General features: G+C 38.5%; 1 protein-coding gene across 1 annotated transcript; it reads left to right on the top strand.

The window, feature by feature from the left end:
• Nucleotides 1-1,265: 1,265 nt before the first annotated feature.
• kcnk10a (potassium channel, subfamily K, member 10a) lies at nt 1,266-22,372 on the top strand. Its single transcript, XM_073816442.1, has 7 exons — nt 1,266-1,668; nt 3,752-4,134; nt 13,350-13,467; nt 14,544-14,704; nt 17,224-17,416; nt 18,007-18,149; nt 19,284-22,372. The coding sequence occupies exons 1-7, from the start codon at nt 1,614-1,616 to the stop codon at nt 19,938-19,940; spliced, it is 1,710 nt and encodes a 569-aa protein (XP_073672543.1). The 5' UTR covers nt 1,266-1,613; the 3' UTR covers nt 19,941-22,372.
• The last annotated feature ends 809 nt before the right edge of the window (nt 22,373-23,181 follow it).

Below are 23,181 nucleotides of genomic sequence, written 5' to 3'. Positions count from 1 at the left end.
CAAGAATGACAGATGCCAGTTTAAAAAAATAGAATAATTAGGCTAAATATGAGCGATTCATTGCTGTGATTGACAGTAATAACTGGACCAAACATCTGACAAGCTGATGGCAAAAAAGAGCTTTAATGATTCAGACTAAATTTAGAGTAACAAAACTACAGCGGGAACAAGTATGGTTAATAGATCAATAGATTTTAGAGTTCAAGATAAAACTTAAAAGATGTTATAAAATTTTGTATTTGTAGTGAAATATATATTAGTATTTAAATAATTTACCCTTATAGGCTGTTTGTGTGTGAGCTTAATGATTTTCTGCACTTCCTATAATATATGCTTAAGGACGGTAAAAGTACTATAATTTATTATTCTAGTAATTTTATAATTAATCGAAAAGCAAGACGTCTTGAAAAATGTAGGGAATTTAAAAGGCAGCTGCATAATAAATAATCCTGTGCTGCCATCTTTTGGTTATATTGGGTAATTCTAATATGATTAGTTCATGCCGGCAATATTCACATTTCCCTGTGCCATGTTTACCTATTTTCAGTAATGTTTCATTTAATCCCGTGTGTCCAAACCGAAGCCTTGATATTATTGTCTCTTCTCGCCTATTTCTCCCTGTACACCTTATTTCTCCCACTCTCCTTTGAATCTTATGAAACCATCGTCCTTTCCTATTTTCTTCCCAATGTTGTTGCCATTGTTTCTTTAATTTACTTTGAATAATAATTTTTGTTCCTCTAATAATAACTGTAAAATCAATTTGATTATTTTTAGTAACTACCTTTGCTATTTTATCTGCTATTTAATTTCCCCTAACTTCATGTACTCAACGTCATTACTTTGCCACCAATGAGATGAGTTGTGGGAGTAACGTAATCTCGACATTATTCATTTACCTACAACCAATGAGAAGGCATGTGGGCGGGGCGACACGTGCAGCCCCGCCCCAGATTCAGCCCCGCCTCGATCTGCAGGCTGCAGACAGGGGCTTCTCGTTTCATCAGAGCAGGGTCAACCCAGAAGCTGGTAGAAAAAATTACCTAGCAGCTTAGTTACAGAAAAACTACCCAGCACCTGGGTAAAAAATAACCCAATAAAATGACTCAACATGTTAAACCCAGCTTTTTGGGTTCTTCAAAAATAAATAAATAAATAAATAAAAAGAAACAAGTCAGTCTTGTGGGCTAAATGTTAAACCGGCTTGCCACATACTGCGGCTATTGAGAAAAGCCTTCTAGATGGTCCATTCGCGAAGTGCTCAGACGATGCCCCCAACAGCGCGTGGACTTCTGCTGCACCTTCACTGTTTACCTCACTCACAAAGGGTCTCTGACGCGTGGAAAATGGTGCAACTGGCAAAAGGCGGAGTGATTTGGAACTCTTAAGTGCCATGAAGAGAAAGAGGCAGATTCCACGCCAGTCTAGCAGCACATCTAGCCCTCTACCCGCCTGAAGATGAAGATGATCTCATGCTTGCGCCCATTTACCTCCCTGTCTCGTTTGAAAACAATGTCTTTAAGGAAATTCGCTGCATGATTCAACAGTCACGCCGTATCTCCCAATAACTTAACCGCTTTTCGACCAATTCATGAATTAAACTGCAATCCAAAATGAAATTTCCAACGGAAAACCCAAGGAAACCAGGGAACTGGAACCCTCCACCAGGTAGGTACATTTTCGTTTCCAAAACGCATTACCATTGGCATACATGCGTTATTGTTCATGCTTCATCTTTGAAAGAAGTTATTATGAGCATAATGAAGCATACATGCTCTCTGGCAGCCAGTTGTCATGTAGAGTGATTTAAGAACCCAACTAATTCAATCAAAAGCACTTTAACCAAGATGCGCAAAATGATGTTTCGGTACCAATGGGTGAGGTAGTTGACTGTGATCAGTTAGTGGTGCAATAACAACGCTTTAACGTCTCTGATAATTCTAATCATGGATCTCATTCTGCCCGTCTCAGTTTTTTCAGTGGACACCTTCATTAAGATTCACAACCACGCGTTTCAATCACAACATCCCTTGATGCTTAAGAGGTTTTCCTCACAAGATAAATCACAATCACGACATGACCAAGACCTGTATAGTTGATGTTTGCCCCAATAGTTTAGCAGTTTGGGAGAGGACAAAGTCATAAAGCCGTCTATATAAGCAATTAAACGTTTAATTTTCTAGAAATCTTCAACAGAGGTGCTTCATAACGCATCTACAAGTCTACGAGTACTACGCAGAGACACTAGAGATGCATAATGAAACGTGGGAGACACGCGCATTACCTAATCTTACTATGTACCGACAAATCATACATATTCACGATGCTGGCGTTTATATTTTTAACCACGTTGCAGATTATATTAAACGAGATGGTAAACATATAGTTTTTTAAACCTTCTAGGTAATCGCGAATTAGTTTTATACATTTGGGAATAGAATTATTATTATTTTAATTTTAAAATATCTTTGAACGCAACAGCTTCTTCATAATAGGATTATAATTTATGTATATCTGTATTTTAATCTAAATTCAAATGAATAACTCTTAATAAAATTCTTAATGTTCACCTAATAATTTGCTCTGACATTTCAGTGAAAAAACAAACAAAAAAAACAATAATCTGAAGGTAGGGTCAAGGTAGCTTGTAAACAACCGATCGAATTGTCACAGTAAATTATTGCAGTCATGCTGCAGGGATGGTGTCCACATAAACAGCTGTGCAATACTACATCATATTGCAGGCAAGGGGATTGCCTGACTACAAGAAAGTTGAGGGGAAATGATTTGAGGCTTACTCTTTATATGTTTTGTGAATAATGCATTCTTTGGTTTATTGATTATAGGGTTGTTTTAATTTATTTACAGCACCACCTCCACAAGATGATTTTTGTAGAATATCTATATTGGTTACAATACATTACTGTACATTACTGTTCTTATGCTTTTGTATTTTTGAACATAGTCAAGCGGTCTGAAACAGTGTAGCTAATCGCTGCTCCACCCTGGTACTGCTGCTTTCTACTGTAATGGGTTTTCAGTAAGCCAACAGAAGTGTGTGTGTGCAGGCATGTGTGTATGTGTGGCTATGCAGCAATGATCATTACATGTGACTCACCAACCTTTGCCACCTGGAGTGTTTACATTAATTTAAAATCGCCATGTTTAAAAAGAAAGTGAAATGAACACAGGAGCAAACACTCAAACTCAAACTTAAAAGGCAAATTGTTTGATTCTAATTTTAGGTATTTGAATAAGCTTTTTGCAGTTGATAACATAAATCAGTGGTTTGCAACACAAAGACATCACTAGTCTGTTCTGATAGGATAGTGGAAAGCAGAGAAAAGTAAAATGCAAAAAATAAATGCGAATCATCATATAACAGTGCATTTAGCAAATCGCATAGGTCTATCAGCTCTTAAAAGAGGAGAAAATGCACATCTTTTTGACGTCAGGGCTGTGGGTCCAAACGTAAATTCATCCGCCAGTTGCTAGAAGCCAGGCAAATGATTCCATCATGAAGAGGTTGCGTGTCATGCTCTCGTCCTCGAAAAATGTGAACAAAACTACGCAAGGTAAACCAAAACGACATTGAAATGGATATTATTTTTACTTAATATTATGTTTTATGAACAATTTTGTTTAGATTTGTACAAATGTCTTTATGTTAGATATAAAATCCTGAAGCAAAACCAGTTGAGAACCAGCATAAACATGTGGCATAAAAGTATACTGTCTCTTTTTTTAACAGTGCCAGTGCAGACCAACCTAGTGCCGCCTAAGAAGGTTCAACCAGGGATGTTGCAGTCCAGCTTGGTGCAGGCCAGCGTGGCCACCATGCAGAACCCCATGGGCTGCTCTTTACCTCGCCTTTCTGTCTCCCGGCCCGCTAGTATGGTGGCCAGCATGGAAGCGGTGGCGGACGGCTCAGCCCTCCTCACGGTCATGAAGTGGAAGACTGTCCTAGCCGTGTTCGTGGTGGTGGTAGCGTACCTGGTCGGCGGCGGTCTGATGTTCAGAGCCCTGGAGCAACCCTTCGAGAGCAACCAAAAAGACACCATCACTTTGAAGAAAGCTGCCTTTCTGCAGAAACATCCCTGCGTGACCCCCGATGAGCTGGAAGAGCTCATCAAGGTAAAACTGTTGCTCGTCTGTAGTAGAGTTCGGGCAGTGTCCCTTGTGGGATCTCAGTTCTAGTGTAACAATATAGCTTCATCGATCTGTCTGACATGTGAGCTTCACTCATGCGATAGACCAAGGCACAGCGGGTGGACAATTCTAAATGGAGCAAGCGACGAAAATAAATGTAAAGATATCAGAGACTGTCATAGCAGAGTTATGGTGTAGAGTTGAAGGATTTGATGAATAGTGGCCATGATGGTAGTAATCAACCGATGCGCAAAGTCCATTCTGGTCTTTAATAGCTCCCATTTACAGAGGCTCCTTGAACACAACTTTTCAGAAATGTTCTCAGCAATAAAATGGCAGAGATTTATGGGGGAAACACTGCAAACCCTGCAACCTTTCAATCTCTGAAACCTGACTAATACATTTTTGTCAGGTCTGTTGTGTAATGTTTAGCGCTGTGACAAAAATGACTTTTCATTCCTGCAAAGTTAATTTATTCTAGACTTACGATTGACTTTCCCCCCTCTCGCATCAAGGGTGCAAGGTTTTGCTTATTAGCATAATTCCATTTGCCCCTGCTGGTCGATTGTGTAACTACACCCCATTGGCTGCAAAGACCATCATTTTCCATTGATGATCTTTTAAAAATTTTTAACGTATTTACTCATTATTATTACTTTTTTAATGAAATTGTTAAGTTTTAGTACAGTACCAATTTAGTACAAAGTCATACAAATTCAAGATCTTGGAATTTAACGCACAAGTCATGTTCCCCTGTACATTTTCAGATTTATTTGTATAAATTTCAGGTTTACTTTCTAATACACACCATACCCATGTTTACTTCATTTTTTTTTTTTTTTGAAGAAAGGTGGAGAAATTCTTGTCCGTGTAATCTGTTTATAGCCAAGGGTCAGGTTCTGCTCAAGCTTGACAGAAGCTGTTTATTTGTCTTGCACTGCGTCACCCTCTTTTTCACTAGTTCTGGGATTTTCAGGCACCAGTGCTCACAGCTCCTCATAAAACAGGGAAAGTGGCGCCCAAGTGCAGAGACCTTCCAGAAATTGACTCTGGTTCTGTTCCAATAGCAAGTGAGCTGCCTACATAGGCACGCTCACAAAGCAAAGGCTGTTTTAAAGCATACATTCTTCTGTGCAAATTCTAAAGTATAGCATGTATAATTGTATGCATCTCACAATGCTGAAAAAGATGACAGATGAGGTGAGCGAAAAATTGATTATACGCTATATATAGAATATTATTAAAATAGCTGTGCTGTGAAATGTCCATTTAGTGGTAATGATTATTGTACAAATCAAGCCTGGTAAAAGTGTTGAGTTTGCAACATAGTACTATGTAAGTAAAATAGGTATTCTACAAATAATTTACCTCTTTTATCACAAGTTGTGTTTCACATGACTTCAACTCGCAAGTTCAATGCTTTACCAGGTGGGCTACTGAGCAAGTTTACTAAGCCATACGTGTGGAACTGATTATGTAATGCAAATGTCAAAATGTATTAGTCCACAAAACAAGCCTGGTGAAAGTGTTGAGTTCATAACATAGTACTATGTAAGTAAAATAAGTATTCTACAAGTCATTTACCTCTTTTATCATGTTTTCTCATGACTTCAATTTGCAAGTTCAATGCTTTACCAGGTGGACTACCGAGCAAGTTTACTAAGCCATACATGTGGAGCTGATTATGTAATGCAAATGTCAAATTGTATTAGTCTACAAAAATGGTAGAGGCATGTTTGTTTGTTTTTCCCAAAGAAGTCTATGCTGTAAAACACACACACACACACACACACACACACACACACACACACACACACACACACACACACACACACACACACACGTTGGGTTTATGGGTTTATGTGTTTATGGGGACATTCCATAGGCGTAATGGTTTTCATACTGTACAAACCGTACTTTCTATCGCCCTACAGCTACCCTACACCTAAACCTAGCCCTCACAGGAGATTGTGCATACTTTTACTTCCTCAAAAAAACTCATTGTGCATGATTTATAAGCCTGTTTCCTCATGGGGACCTGAGAAATGTCCCCACAAGGTCAAAATCTACTGGTATTCCTATCCTTGTGGGGACATTTGGTCCCCACAACGTGATGAATACCAGGTACACACACACACACACACAAACACACACACACACACACACACACACACACACACACACACACACACACACACACACACACACACACACACACACAACACACACACACACACACACACACACACACACACACACACACACACACACACACACAAACACACACACACACACACACACACACACACACACACACACACACACACACACACACACACACACACACACACACACACACACATGTTGGGTTTACATGTTTTATGGGGACATTCCATAGGCGTAATGGTTTTTATACTGTACAAACCGTACTTTCTATCGCCCTACACCTAAACCTAGCCCTCACAGGAGATTGTGCACACTTTTACTTCCTCAAATAAACTCATTGTGCGTGATTTATAAGCCTGTTTCCTCATGGGGACCTGAGAAATGTCCCCACAAGGTCAAAATCTATTGGTATTCCTATCCTTGTGGGGACATTTGGTCCCCACAACGTGATGAATACCAGGTACACACACACACACACACACACACACACACACACACACACACACACACACACACACACACACACACACACACACACACACACACACACACACACACACAAAATCACATTATGTGGTTTACTGGAATCCATTAACAAGTTCTGCAATTTTTTTCTACAATGCAGATTGAATTAGACACCGACAGATTCTCAGTTTCTGGAAAATCGTTCATATGGCTCAAGGAGCTGCAATGCTCTGTCAATGTCTGACTATTCTGCCAGTTTCATTATTCACTCAATGGGTCACAACACCAACAGTGGAAGACCATTTGTTTAATGAAACATTCTTAACCCAATTGTGTTGAGCAGTCCATGTTGTTGTGCACATCTGGTGTTTGTTACTGTGATTTCAGTGCTAAAATGCTAAGGATGTCCTTGAGAGATGAAGCCAAGTTAAAGGACCAGAAGCTTCTTTGACAGATGAGTGGTGATAATCATCCAGCTCCGCAGATAAAGAACAATCAAGTCTTAAAAGCATCTGCTGGGGAATTTAGATTTTTTTTGCACTAATGGGGCTCCATCAGGAGTATGGACATGAGAAAACGTAAAGCCCGCCCATCGCAATGCTCTCTGGAATGACTGAGGCGGGGAGGTTAAGAACCATAATTGAATCAATAACCTGAAACCCTAATTTAATCTAGAACCAGCAGCATTTGAGAGCTTTGTAACAAAGCACCATTTCAAAATAGCTCAGCCTTACTGACTCCAGTAGTGCCTGAGAGAGGTGGATATGACAGCTGCTTCCTGTCAGCTTGTTCTGTTGAATGTTGTTTGAGCTTGGAGTTGCGGAACAAAGAAAATGGAAAACAGATCTGCAGCGGGAGACATAACTTGTGGTTTTTACTGATTATAAACGCTGCAAAATATCGATGATTCAGGCTAGTGGCGTGTGGATTAGCTGCATGTAAGCTGTTGCTTTCGCTCTGCTCAGGCTGTGAGCTGTGCATATGTACTGCAGTCTGGCAGTGATGTAACTGGAGGTGAAGAATTTGAAGAAATGCCAAAGCACTTCTTTGAGCTGTAGACCAGACAGAGCATGTCCACTAATGCTTGCACATTAACTCTCAAAAGGTGTTTTCAGTTAAAATTGCTAGGAAATGTTCAAGCATTAGTGTACTGTGCATTCTCTGTCTCGTCTGCAGCTCTAGGAATTGCTTTGGCATTTGCTTAGGTCCTTCACCTCCAGTTGCATCGCTCTACTTGCCAGGAAATGAAAATGTTTTATTACATTTGCCATTGTACTGTTATTTATCCCACTTACCAAGGGAGGCAGTGCCTCCTCAAAATATTTGATGAGAAAAAAAGAAAACCGTAATACAAAAATAAAACAAAGTCAATATTTTCCATTATTTTAATTTTTCGTTTTTTGACCTTAAACATAGAGACACTGACGCTGATGTGTCTGCATTCCAGCATTTCAGTGGGCTTAAACAATCACCAATTACAGCAGATTTAGTTCACAAACAACTGACCGTTACAATAATTAATCCTAAAATTCGACAATATCCCGGTTGAATTCAGTGCACTGGAGACTCGCTCTAAACGGCTCATTTGAATCAATGAGTTGTCGACTCGAGAACAGCTACAATCGGATCATTTCAAATCGTGAATGAATCGTTTGGTGAATTGATTTAACAGGTTATTGAAAAGAATCAGTTTATCTGCGCCTCGAAGCACATGATATATTATAGAGAGTAACGATATGTTTTATGAAATGTAGTGAAGCAAAAATTACGATCTTATGCTTTGGAATGTAGTGAAGTAAAAGTAAAAGTGACTCAAAATAAAACTTGCAGATACTTAAAAAGTCCACCACTGGTTTTAACAGACCCACTAAAGCATGCGGTGGGTTTGGTGGTGGGTAATTGAGAATTAAATGGGAATATGATTGGCTATGACTGATTATGTTCAGCTGTGATTGTTTCTTCAATAAATCCTACCTCTTGTGTTTGTGCAGGTTCCACATTCACAAATCAGTCTGCAAGAACAATGATAAGTTAATGATAAGACTCATTTAAAAAAAAAAAAGTATGTAAACAACTCACACTTATATACAACCACTTTTTTACATTAAAATAATACTTAAAATGGCATAACACATTATTTCTGGGAGTTATGAGTAAGTAATCAGTTTGGTGAAATTTAAAGTAGGCTAAATCTCTGTGTCTGTGTTCTTTTTTCTTTTTAAAAGATTTTATAAATCTGTTTCATAAATCAGTATTTAGGTAGCATAAGGCACTAATGTAACTATCCCCTGGTTTCACAGACAATATTTAAGCTTAACCCCAGACTAAAATGCATGTCTGGGCTGTGTTAACTGAAAGAAACTTGCACTGGCATATCTGAAAATATGTCAGTGCCATTGTTTTGTTTCAAGATGCACACCAGTATTTTTATTTATGTATCTATCCTAAGGCACATTTTAAAAATTACTTAAATGTCCTATGCTTAAAAAATGCTTAATTTAAGCCCTGTCTGTGAAACCAGACCTACATTGTATTTGGAACTCTTATAAACTATATTTAAAAACCATGTTTCATGCTGGCTTTCTAATGGAAACACCAAAGGGTATAAAAAAGACTTAGAATGCTTGATGTAATGGACTGGAAGAAGATGAGGCTTAGAAGTAAGTGACTTTGTCATCATGGAAACAGTGCTATAGTATGACAAATTAGCATACATCAGTTGAGCAACTATGGTGGCTTTTCAAAAACCATGCTTTCAGTATGAATTTATTTTGGAATCATGGCACAATGCAGTAAAGATTAGTAGAGACTGGGTTTCCTGATCAATCTGTCTGCGTTTGGGGCAGAATCCTATAGCTAACAAAAATACATCCCTCATGACACTCAGTGTTTACAGCTTCTATATGGTTTAACTCTGTCGCAGTGACATTTCTCATGATGAGATTGAAAGCTTTCAGGCGCTGTCATCTGGGCACCTGCTGCCTGCTGTGAAGACGTATTTATGTTTTTTTGAAATCATCTTCTCACCACCTTAAAAGTGGTATAACGTCTCCCTGTAGGGGATATAGATGCATATACAAGTCACCCAGGCAAGCAGATGAAATAGCAAAATGCTATTCAGATTAGTTCAGAAATGAAATTGAAGATGAGTTGGTGTAGCCCAGACAGATAGAATGCAAATTTGTGCTTTCTAGCTGTCTGTGTTGAGGTAAAACCCATTTGCACTAAATGGTAGAGAACATCACATTATAGGAGAGAATTGTGCTCTTCGAAGAGCATCCACCCAAGGGAAGGCAGTTTCCATTCTTGGACTGAGAGAGGATCACAAGCTGATTGATTGGTCAGATAAAGATAATTTATTTTAGTTTCATTTCATTTCGAAATTCAGAGATTGTATTAAGAGATATGCTAATCATAATGCAGTGTATCAGAGTTGTTTTCTTGCAAATGTAATAAGTTTGCATTCTTTTCTCTTGCATGAGGTTCCGCCTTTATAGCTACACTTGGCTTAAACTTCGTATTACGCATCTAGTCTAGACCGACAGACTCTGAATCTGCCCTTGTGTACCTGCCCTTCAGCTGCCCACACGCTCGTTTCTCACACCTGAGCCGCTTCCTGTTGATCTCAGTATAGTACTTCCATCTGCTCTCCAGGCTTCCTGTTGGGCTGAGTGACCTGTTTCTGATCCGCCCTCTCTGTTCCTCTCTATTAATGATACATCTGATCATCAAAGGCTCATTAAATCTAGACAGCTCATTTGGATCATCACCTCAGCAGGATGCCTTGACCATGACAAACTGTATGTCGAAAACTACAGTTTGCTTAACAAAAGAGGATCTATTTGCTGTTTGTTCTATTTGGAATGACTAGATTGTGTGAGGCATCATGAATCATCATTTTTCAAAATATATTGCTGGATGATTTATGTACTGCTTGATACATAGACTTATTGGAAAAGGCTTTATGTACATTTTAGAAAAACTCCAAAAAGGTGTTTCAGCTGAAATAAGCATTGCAGTAAACCACACACACACACACACACACACACACACACACACACACACACACACACACACACACACACACACACACACACACACACACACACACACACACACACACACACACACACACACACACACACACACACACACACACACACACACACACACACACACACACACACACACCCACACACACACACACACACACACACCTGGTACAGCATTGCACTAGGGATGTGGAGAGCTTGAGGTTCACTGAAACAAAAGCCACGATAAAAGAGTATCTAGCAACAAACTAAAATGGCATGATTGCTTCAAAAAAAGGGTTTACAGTGGGTTTTAGTGTAGGTGGTATGTTATTAGAGCAGTGGTTCTTAACCACATTCCTGGACCCCATATCTCCTAAATAAAACACACTTGATTCAGGTCCTATCTTTACCTGTGGGAACTTTTGCGCAAGACGTAAAATACGTCACCAATAAGTACATATCACTGCAGTTTCCAACAGAAATTCTGATGGTTCGGAATTGGATTTAGGATGTGGAATACTTGGGTACGAATCCAATAAAACAGTGATATGTATTTATTGGTACGTATTTTGCATCTCTCTAGAAAGTTCCCACAGGTACGTTTTCGTCATGAGATCAGGTTGTTCAGGTCACATATCATTTCCAACTGATGCAATACATAAAACATACAAACTTAATAAAACGTTGCCAGATACATTAGCCTTAGATAAAACTTAACATGCTATTTGTTCGACTGCCTCTACATTTCACTTGTAAATCATCACAGAATGTGCAAGAAGTAACATATCATTTTGTAGAAATGTAGCCATAGCCAAGTTTTTCCATTGAGTCTGTATCATTAATTGAACAAACAGTGCCTATAGAAAATTATCATAGCCCTTTGTAATAGTTTATTTATCATTCAGCCTGAAATCAAACCCCATTCCAAATAACCTTTCAAGCTTTATTTGCAATTTTGTTCTTACAACATCAAACCAATGAAAGAAAAAAACATAACAGTCCTGCAAATTAATAAAAACATAACAACAACAAAATAGAATATCAGGGTTCTCCATTGTAGAATAGCTCAAGTTCAGTCAAATTCTGTGGTGAGTGGCAGTGGACTGCTCTCTTCAAATCCATCCACAGATTTTCGATTGAATTTAAGTCAGGGCTTTGAATTGGGAACTCAGTTGTTGTCTCATCAAACCAAAGCACTTTTGCCAGAAAGTATCGAACTCATCCAAATGTGTTTTTGCATAGCGCAAACGAGACGTACAGGCCTGCTTTGTGAAAAGCTTGGGAGATAGTTGTCACATGCACAGACTGAACAGATCCAGCAATAAAGCCCTGTAAGTTGTTTAAAGTTGCCTCCTGGTAGCTTCTCTTATCAGTGTCCAGGCTCTGTCATCCACTTTGGACTGACAACCTGATCTAGGCAATATGCTGATGGTGCCATGCGCTTTCCACTTCTTAATGATGCTCAGAACAGTACTCAGAAGGATTGCGAAAGCCTTTGAAATATTTTTGTAGCCTTCTCCTAACTTGTGCCTTTCTACAACTTTATCCCAGAGGTCTTTTGTATTTTTTTGCCATACCATGCGCTACTAACAGTGGATTCTTCAAGAAACTGCTTGTTTTATTCTGAACTAATCAACACCACTACTATTGATGTCAGGTGGGGCAATTAGCCTGGTGTTTAATCTGGAAGTTGATTGCTTGCACCTGCAAGTTTATAATGTATACTCTAAGGGGCTGATCACTTTACCAAACCTGGCATTTCACTGATTCATTTTTAATAAACCTCCAGATGCTGTTGAAAAATACAGCATATGTTGGTTAGGTAGGTTTTGATGCTGGGATGCTGGTTAAGGTAGGTTTTTTAGGACCTTTGCTGGTTTATGCTGGTCCTTTTACTGGTTTATGTTGGTCCTTGACCAGCACATGACCAGTTAAGGACCAGCATAAACCAGCAAATGACCAGCATAAACCAGCTAAGGACCAGCTAAAACCAGCATCAATACATACCTAACCAGCATCCCAGCATCAAAACTACCTAACCAGCATATGCTGTTTTTTCACCAGGGGTGAAATGGTACTTTTAATTAAATGATAAGGGTTATAATTTGTACATTGAGCTATTTACCACAGTGTAATGTGACAAAAGGTAAAGGTATGATGGGTATGATGGTATGATGATTTTCTATAGGCACTGTATTATTTTTCAAAATTTAATTTAGCCGTCTTCATAAATATATACGTCAAGATATTATTTTCGAGACGTGATAGTGGTTTTGAAATAACACAAAAGACTAGGTTAAATTGTTCTGGCCTTTGCAAATAAATACCTCATAATTTTTAAAAATTGCATTGACTGCTAGTATGGCTTTTTTCCCCTTTCCATTTTCATGTTGAAATTATTTGTTTATTTTGGCCTGATACCAATTTTGATTTTCATTACCACATTAAATGATCTGTCACTGGAATGGGCTATTAATCATTTGAAAGACGTGCTTCTCATACAATGACTTAAACTCCATCTCTTATCTCTCCCAGCACTCTGTAGATGCAGTGAACGCTGGCGTCAGTCCTATCGGAGACACGTCATACAACTCCAGTCACTGGGACTTAGGGAGCTCCTTTTTCTTCGCTGGAACTGTGATAACAACAATAGGTAACAACTAAACATCCCTGGATATTATACATACATTTCGAGACTTCTCCACACCACATTAATATGCATAGCTCAAGCCAAATACAAGGAATTTGCTTATGTCATACATTTATAGTCTTACTTCCAATCAATATGCCCGACCCCATAACCACCAATCAATCATTTTTTTCCTTCAGCCCCATTTATATGCCATGTGTGAAACTGCCTGCTTCAGCTGTCAATCCAAATGAATCTACTGATGCTTCTGGAGTGATTCAGTGATTTTTAGACACATTTTGAATTCTTAGTGAGGACATAAATTGGGGGGTGAATAATAAAAGCTGTAAATAATGCATATAGAAAATACATACCACAATGCATGTGCGTTTTTAAAATTAGATCAGGAATGCAAAGAGAAGTTGTGGAGGTTTATTTTAGAGATGTTAAAATTGCGGGGAAAAAATACAAATTTGTGAGGTAAAAAGGCTTTTTATTTTTCACGCTGTGGTGGAAATATGAGGCATTTATTCACTACTTGCAGTTATACAGTGTATTCTGTTGGAGGTTTGATGTAATGCATTTGATTTTGAAGTCCATAAGCTGCCCGCTGTGTTACCTGCCAGGGCCTGTGATTGATTACTTAAAGAAGCTGTAGTGCAATGCAGGTTAGTATCTAAATGCTGACAGGACTCTCAATGTCATTTCTCATTGGCTCAGCCATCCAGCAGGCAATGGACAAAGGCATAAACAAGATTAGTTTTTACACTTCAGTTGCCAAACCTTCGAACACGCTCTCAGCAGGCAAATTTTGATCCATGGGGACCATAGTAGGTCATTTCCTACGATTCCCGTTAAACCTACTGAGTATATCAGACTGGGATGCATTGGAATTAACTGGATGGAGTCTGGATTTATATATAGAAAAATTAGAAGATGTTTATGAATCTTTTATTTGATTTTGTGTAGTTTGAATAGGCCTTGAACTAAATAATAAATAAAAGATTTTCATTGCATCACATATTTTATATGTCACATTGAATATACAGTGGCTAATTTGCTTTTCAGCTGTGTCTTATACAATCTCTTATCTTTTTAAGGTTATGGCAACATCTCCCCGAGCACAGAGGGTGGGAAGATTTTCTGCATCCTTTATGCAATATTTGGCATCCCACTCTTTGGCTTTCTTCTGGCTGGTGTTGGTGATCAACTAGGGACTATTTTTGTGAAGAGCATTGCTAAAGTGGAGAAAATGTTCAGGGTAAGTGAACTGTGGAACACAAAACAAGGGTTATTGAAAACCAGGCTGTGATGGATAGACGTACAATCTGTTTAATGGGCTCTATGTTAGGGTACCCACGAAAAAGGCTGTAATACACCACATGACTTTGCCCATTTTTTGCTTATAGTCAGAGCCAGTCTGTGCAATCAAAGTAGACAGACTTAACAAATTAGTGTATGATGGGCACAGACTGATATTTTTATCTTCAGACTCGGATTCCATCCATTCTGAGGATATCAAACATCTTTGATATTTTGAGCTGATTTTAGAAGATGTTGTTTTCATTTTTTCATGCATATCCTAGCAACGAGGCACATATTTTTGGTTGAGTTTGTTGTGTTCAGAATGACTTGATAGTCTGGTAGTGTGTCTAAGTTGTTTTTCTTTAAAACAAACTTTGTTATATAAAACAAACTTTGTTATTTATAGCAAGTGTATGATGCTTTGTGTTTGAAGCAAGTGTTTGAAAATTTGTTTAGTTTTTAGTGATTCTATTTAGTCTATATTTGAGCCTTAAAGGGATAGTTCATTAAAAATGAAAATTCTGTCATGCCATTCCAAACTCGTAAGACCATCATTCATCTTCAGAACACAAACTGAGACATTTTTAATGAAATCTTGAAAGCTTTCTGACCCTGCATAGACAGCAGTGTAATTATCACTGATGTCACATGGATTATTTTAACAATGTCCTTACTATCTTACTGTGCCTTGAAAGTGGTGGTTATGTTGCTGTCTATGCAGGGTTAATGACAGACATTTCATTTTTGGATGATCTATCCCCTTACAACACATTTTCTAGGTTTTGTTTTAAAGAAATATTTTAAATTGTTGCTTGGATGAATTTTATATATATATATAAAAAAAAAACTTTGACTAGAAACAAGACAAAAATACTAAGACGAGCCTCTTTTTTGCAGTGTAATTTTAATTATAACAAGACATTGTAATTCACTGCTTTTTAGGGCTTACATAGATAACAAAATCAAACTATGTGGTATTTATTTTAAAGAATAAATAAAATAAAGAAAGATTTGTATTTTGTAATGTTTTAAATAAAACAGTAGATACTATTTAAAATTACGACAAAGGTATTTAGGCTCTTTTTGATGTCAACCGTTGCTGGATCATGTCCATAGTCAATGTGATGAATTACACCTGTGGTTTCTCTGACAGGAGTAACTAATGTATCTAATGAAAAATACATTCTGTGGCCTTTAAGGGGGGCACCATGGAGGCACCATTATTTCCATGATGGGAAATAGTTGCACTCTGTGAGCCTCTGGCTACCTGTTGCTATTTTTATGGCAACACAACTCGGAATAGACAACTCGGGGGAAAAAAATGATATGATGCCACATTGTGTGGCTTTTGGTTGAAGGGCAACAAGAGAAGTAATGTAAATCTTCACTGCTTTCCTAGCGAATAAGAGGAGAGGACCCACGTCTTTGTTCTCTCCACTTTAGCCCTGATGCCTTTAAGGCCTTTAGTAGAGCTAAGCTACTGAAAGAGCTTACAAATGGCAGAGACAAGAAACGCTAGATGCCTTCCTGGCAGGATGTAAACATGTTGACGCTTGTCACAATGCTGCATCCACTGAAGGAGTTAATCAGTTTGGATTCCACTCGATATCCTGGGGGGTTTAGACTCCTTGTGGGGAAAGTTGATGGTATGGCATTTGGTTTAAGCCTACGCTTAGATCCATCACCACCTGTAAGCTCTTTCAGTAGCTGTGGTCTTCGTATCAGTTTTTTATTTTGTGTTGCCATAAAAATAGCAACAGGTAGCACCAGTAGCTCACAGAGTGCAACCTTTTCACGTAATCGGAATAAAAAAAAAAAAGTTATTTTTTAAGTAACGTGAATCTTTTATAGTTTTTTTTTTTTTTTTTTTTTTTGCTACATTTTTTCAGTTAGAAACATCATTTATGTCATATTAAGCCTATTAAGCATTATATTAAGTTTTAATACCCGGGCTTCCCTTTAACATTACAAAAAATGATTCCAAACAATTGAAAACAACAATGTATTTTAATGCTAAATGATCCCATATAAAAATGTTCACCATGGCAATTAGCATTTCAAGTGGTAGGTTTATCACATTAGAGTATGCAAGGTCACTTCTTTTCCTGACATCCTGGGAGGCATTAGTCAGGAATATCACAGCACTTGTTTGTGCTAGGTTAGTCAGACCCTGCACAGCAGAGGTACAGGCCTAGTAAATAAACACAAACTGAGGCTCTAGCATGCTGAGGCAGTGGCATCTGCAGTACGGGTTGAGATCACACCTCATTAGAGCTAATCAGTCTCATTCAGATCATCATTAGGCCCATCAGAGAGCTAATGAACACATGCCACCTTCACGTAGTCACAAAATGTCTTCTCATGCCACATGTAGCCGCTGCTGGCAATGAAGTCGTGCTGTTTGCGTGACTAAGAATGGCTCTTGTACCATCTCTCATGTTAAAATTGCTTTTTGTCTATCCCCCCCCCCCACAGCGCAAACACAATCAAATAAGCCAGACCAAGATTCGAGTGGCCTCTACATTGCTCTTCATCTTGGCTGGCTGCATCCTCTTCGTCACCATACCAGCCATCATCTTCAAACACATTGAAGGATGGACCGGCCTGGAGGCGATTTATTTTGTGGTCATCACACTGACAACTGTTGGAATCGGAGATTATGTTGCAGGTGCAGTAGACTTGTAGAATTTTGTCATTTTTAATATTTTTTTAAGTCTTCAAACTTCCCACCAGTTTTATTTCTAGCGCATTAAAAATTATGCATTCTGTGATGGAAATGAGTGAAAGAAGTTAAATCTTTTTAACAGTGTATAATAAAAATTGACCTATGGGACATAAATGAGCTAGAAGTTAAAGAAACATCCAAATATGATTTGATTTTTTTGAATTTAGTTTTAATGGATCCCTTTCAAGGAACAGGTTCTGTGGCTTTTGGTTTGCTTTAGTTGGCAAATGGATGGCGAAAATAACTTTTCCTACACAGTTGATTAGATTCCATTATAGACTTTCTTCCAATTTAGTACTTGAATAAAACACAGTCCATATAAAAGCAATTTATTGTCATTTTGAAGCCTCTCTACTTGAACACACCATGAATTGTCAAGAAAAACTGAGCTAGCATGATTGCTGTTCTCAGGAAATAGCTTACATTTGGCAGGAGTTTTTGATGTATGCCTCAAAAAGCATGCTTGTAGATTTAAAGGACAATCAAATGCTTCCATCTCTGAAATGAAAGTGTCATTTATACATCTCTTCCAGGAGGCAATAGAAGAATAGAATACCGTAAATGGTACAGACCGCTGGTGTGGTTCTGGATCCTGGTTGGACTGGCTTACTTTGCTGCAGTTCTAAGCATGATTGGAGACTGGCTGAGGGTGCTTTCTAAAAAGACAAAAATGGAGGTGAGACTTTTGTTAGCATTGTTTTTACCTTGAATATTCCATCCATAGACACTTGTAAACATCATTGACCTATAAAAAGTTCAAGCAGTTATTTGGAAGGACAACTTAAAGGGTTAGTTCACCTAAAAATGAAAATGATACCATTATTTACCCACCCTCAAGCCATCCTAGGTGTATGTGACTTCCTTTCAGACAAATCCAATCAGAGTTATATTAAAAAAAAGTCCTGGATCTTTTAATCTTAATCATAGCAATAGGAGGGTGTTTCTTTTCGACAGGTCAAACAAAGTCCAATATACTGCGTCGATCCATAATAAAAAAAAGTGCCTCACATGGTTTCAGGGGGTGAATAAAGGCCTACTGTAGCGAATCGATGCGTTTTCGCAAGAACAATATACGTATTTAATATGTAATAATCACTTTAATCTAGCTTAAGCTCACTGATGTACACGGAAACAGTTCTGGGTGGATGACGTATGACGTTAGAACTGCGCATGCGCCACTCAGAAGTGACAAATGCGGACGTACAAGTGGAGAGATAAAAACAAAACGAATTAAAGTACAAAACGAGTATTTATAAAGAAGAATGTTGGAGGATTTCAATATAAGCCAAGAGGAGACTGGTTTTCCTTTGCTAAAGTAAGGAAACGTTGTTTCTTCTGCTTCTGTAAACAAACATTGGTTTTCACAAGACTCACAGGCACATGCACAACACCGACATTCTATGTCAACCGCCCGGAATGGCTTCCATGTACAACAGTAAGCGCACGGTGGATTAAAGTGATTATTGCATTTTGAATATGGATATTTTTCTCACAAAAACAAAAAACAAAAAACGATTCGCTACAGGAACTCTTTACTGCCTGGGGCCGTGTGAGTCACTTTTTATTATGGATGGATGTAGTTTGACTTGTTTTGACCTGTTGAAGAGAAACACCAGCCTATTGCCATGATAAAGCTTGAAAGCCAGGACATTTTTTTTAATATAAACTACGATTGGATTTGTCTGAAAGATGGAAGTCATATATGCCTAGGATGGCTTGAGGTTGAGTAAATAATGGGCTAATTTAATTTTTTGGGTGAACTAACACTTTAAGGCTTACAGGTTAATTAACCATTGTCATCTTGTTGAAGGTGGGTGAAATTAAGGCTCATGCCGCCGAATGGAAGGCCAATGTTCGAGCAGAGCTCCGTGAGACCAGACGTCGACTCAGCGTGGAAGTCCATGACAAACTGCAGAGGGCCGCCACCATTCGCAGCATGGAGCGCAGGCAGCTGGGTTTTGACCAGCGGGCCCATTCTCTAGACATGCTGTCCCCCGAACGTCGAGCTGCCTTCAACAGCCTGGACGCCTCCAATTTCAAGACATCCTCCCAGGAGAGCATCGACACAAAACTCAACAACCTACGTCTACGAGTTGAGCAGAATGAGCATCGACGGAGTGACCCAAGCCAGGCGTACTCTGAAGACAACATTTTCAACCGCCTTGGTTCAGTCACAAAACTAGCCAAGCGGAACAAGAGCAAAGAGTTAAGGAAGAACATCCCAGACGACGCCCGGAAAGCCTTAGATACCTTCACCTGTAATACTCCCACAATGGATGAGGAGAAGAAAGAGGCAGAGGACGAGGAGCTTGAGAAAGAGGTCAACACCAGTCTGACCAACTTACCTCTCTTTGTGGAGAGCCCCAATAAACAAAACGGATTCATGCTTCTACCGCCACAGACCAAAGAGGAAGAAAACGAGACAAAACTTGAAGACAAAGAGTTCCATTTGCAGATGGAGCCTTAGAGGGAAGCTTGTAGAAAAATAACACATGCCTAAAGTGCCTTGTTTAGCCCTTACCCTGAGCTGAGATGTGAGAATCTCAATTTCTGCTGTTCATTTAACTGTTCACTGTGTCCTGATAACTTGATAATGGAAATATGGTGACAGTAGCACTGGAAAATGCTTGTTTAATTTGGAAATAATCTCTCCAAACGTCCTGGACAGCAAACTAAAAATCTGTAGCAAGCTACAATGGCAGTTTGTTTGAAGTATGACTGAAAGTGCTGACTGTACTTCAAGGTTGTTTATCAAGAAGCATAACTGCTCAAAAACAATGTTTATCAAGATTCCCATCCCAGTTGAAATGGAGAAACTTACCTAGAGACTTGAATCCCCCGTGATCAAAGATGATAAAACTCTTTGAATATGAAGAAACCATTGGTGACACGTCATATATGCACGGAGCTCTACTGTCCTGTAAAACAAGTTAAGTGCATCAATATGTGATCCAGATTTATGAAGTTATCCTATGAAATCTCAGGGCTTGTAGTCCTACTGTAATTGTTCAATTGTACGGTATGTCTGACATACAATTTGCTGTGCTGTCTTGAAATATCTAAAGCTGTTGCTACACGGTACTATTTTTTTAGTTTGAAATTTTAGGACAATGGGACGGAAGAGAAGCCATAAGGTAGAAAGTCATGGTAGATGTCACGTAAGGCAGAATGTCTAGTAGAATTGAATCACAAACTACTGAACCTATCCATTTATCTTATTTAAAGGGATAGTTTACCCAAAAATTCAGCTTCAAAAATGTATGATGTCTTTTGTCTGCAGAAATGTCTATGCAATTAGACAAATGTCAGAAGGATCCAACACACTGAAGGCATATTCCAATTTTAGGTGTAGTGTCACTTCAAATCATTGTCTTAATACTTAGGGGCCGTTTACACGACAACATTTTCAGCCAAAAACGGGAAACTTTTTCTGCGTTTTGCCTGTTCGTTTACACAACAATGGCGTTTTGCGGACTGAAAACATTGCTGTTATCGTTTCTGTGTAAACACCCAATACGGGAATCTTTTAAAATGGTGATGTCCCGCGCGTGCGTGATTTTAAAGGCAAGTGCGAACAACCAGTGCGCCAACTACTGACCTGGCATACATAATACAGAGTTTTTGGGAGTTTTCGTGGATATGTTTAAACACGAAACGTTTAAAAATGTGTATATGTGAAACTTTTTAGGAAGGGAAAAACTTTTCTGTGTTTGACTACATGGTTGTCGTGTAAACATAGCCTTAAAGGTGCAATAAGCATTTTTTGAGAAACACTGTTAAAAGTTGATTGGACCAAGTACCACACTTGTAGCCAATCACCAGTAAGGGGCGTGTCCACTCATGATGGTGGAGGTGCGTGTTACATAGAATTTTTAATAATTTGAGGGTGAAGCTATTAAAATGTGATACTTTTTTACGAGTTTGTTTTCGTAATTTCAAATACAATGGCTCTTACTGCACTTTTAATTAGTTGTTTACCACAATGCCATGTTGATTTGTGACTGATCAGGGTAGCATTTTAAATAACTTGTTTGAAGTCTACTAGACATTCTAAATGTGAATGAAAGACATATACGGTATGCTTCTGTTCTAGCTTTATGAAAGTACAGGACGCAGTTCCATTTAGGACTGACAGGAAAATGTTCTCTCTTTTTTTTTGCCAGAAAACCTTTTTTTTTAAATACCAGTTGTACATGAGCAAATCTCACAATGTTTTCAGATTTTGCACTTTTTACAAGTTTCTGTCTTTGGTTTACAATTATTGTCTCTTCTTTTCCAGAATGTTTCTGGACTAGACCTTTGACATGCCACTAAATAATGTTCTGCTAATTGCCCGGGAGCGTCTGACATATTTGTGTGTGTGTGTGTGTGTGTGTGTGTTTGTGTTGAAACCAAATACTGCTTTGTCTGATGTGATTGTTGTCTTGCTGACTATATTAATGAAAACTCCCTGAGGCAGTCACACATATTGGTACCTCATTCCCAGCAACTCGTAAACGCACACATACACACATCTACAGCTGCAGCAAAATGCTTGTTGTTGAACTAATGTTAATTACTCTTTTCATGTTTGCAATAGTCTAGAGCGAATGCAGCAACGGACTGAATATTTGTGATAAGAAAAAAGCTATGAAAATTTTAAACATTTTAAAGCATTCAAAAATTTAGAGACATGGATTCCTAAAGCATGCTATTGTGCTAATATGTTATCATGCTATGGTATTGATTGTACCACAAACATGCTTCTTGAGACTTTGAAATGTCCATGTTTGAGCTCTACTTTGGGCTGCACATGCTAGTAAATTGCTGTTCGCAGTATCTGCAGTATCTTGTGCAACCATTACATTCAATGTAGTGAGTGCCTTTTGGAAATAAACTCAGTTGAACAAAAACCAAAAATGGTTTGTTTGCTGTGTCTCTATCCACTTAGTTCTGACCATTTTCATAAACACCCCGAGGCGGTGTTCTCATAAAATATACGGTTTCCTCGCTCAAAGGTCAACTTGAAATGTAAGAATCCACAAAACATCAACAACTGAAAGAACACTCAACGTGCTATTTAAAAATTCTGAGGTAACATTCACCTTCAAACGTGTTTCCAGGTGTAAGACCATCCTGCACTGCAATAGCAAATATTATGCAACCTTGATGGGCAAGAAATGCCTCTTAAAATTGGTCTTGAAGGAAAATTAGCCAAACAGCTTTGAACAAATGTTCAGTAACAGGTTAATGAATAAAGGATTTATGTAAATATTTGATCGGCTAAATTGTTCAAACGGCCCTTTAGTGCCGTCACTGCAAGAGAAATTTCAATTCAATTGCAGGCCGTCGCTTACATTATTGAGCCATGCGAAGCAACTCTTCTCAGCATTACCGACCTTGACATCTGAGTCAATAATAGTGAAGAAGCTGTAAATGGAGGTAGATGTAGAAGTAATCTTCGGGAGCATCTTAAAGGTTTTCTCTGTGTGTGTGTGTGTGTGTGTGTGTGTGTGTGTGTGTGTGTGTGTGTGTGTGTGTGTGTGTGTGTGTGTGTGTGTGTGTGTGTGTGCGTGTGTGTTTGGCTCCATTAATGTGCATCTTATATACTTAAATCTAACTAAAAGGACTAGGTTTTTTCTTTCTTTCTTTCTTTCTTTTTTCTTTTTTTTTTTTTTACAGTTCACAGTTTCATAGTTAACAGAAGTCTAAAAAGCAACACACTATAA

Source organism: Garra rufa, chromosome 13, assembly GCF_049309525.1.
Source record: "Garra rufa chromosome 13, GarRuf1.0, whole genome shotgun sequence".
Taxonomy (NCBI): Eukaryota; Metazoa; Chordata; class Actinopteri; order Cypriniformes; family Cyprinidae; genus Garra; species Garra rufa.
The sequence above is the reverse complement of the archived record's forward strand: the minus strand, read 5'-3'. Positions and strand labels throughout refer to the sequence as shown.

Coding starts and splice junctions, on each gene's coding strand:
- kcnk10a (XM_073816442.1), top strand. CDS start 1,614: ATGAAATTTCCAACGGAAAACCCAAGGAAACCAGGGAACTGGAACCCT. Junction 4,135..13,349: donor AGCTGGAAGAGCTCATCAAG/GTAAAACTGTTG, acceptor TATCTCTCCCAG/CACTCTGTAGATGCAGTGAA. Junction 18,150..19,283: donor CTAAAAAGACAAAAATGGAG/GTGAGACTTTTG, acceptor ATCTTGTTGAAG/GTGGGTGAAATTAAGGCTCA.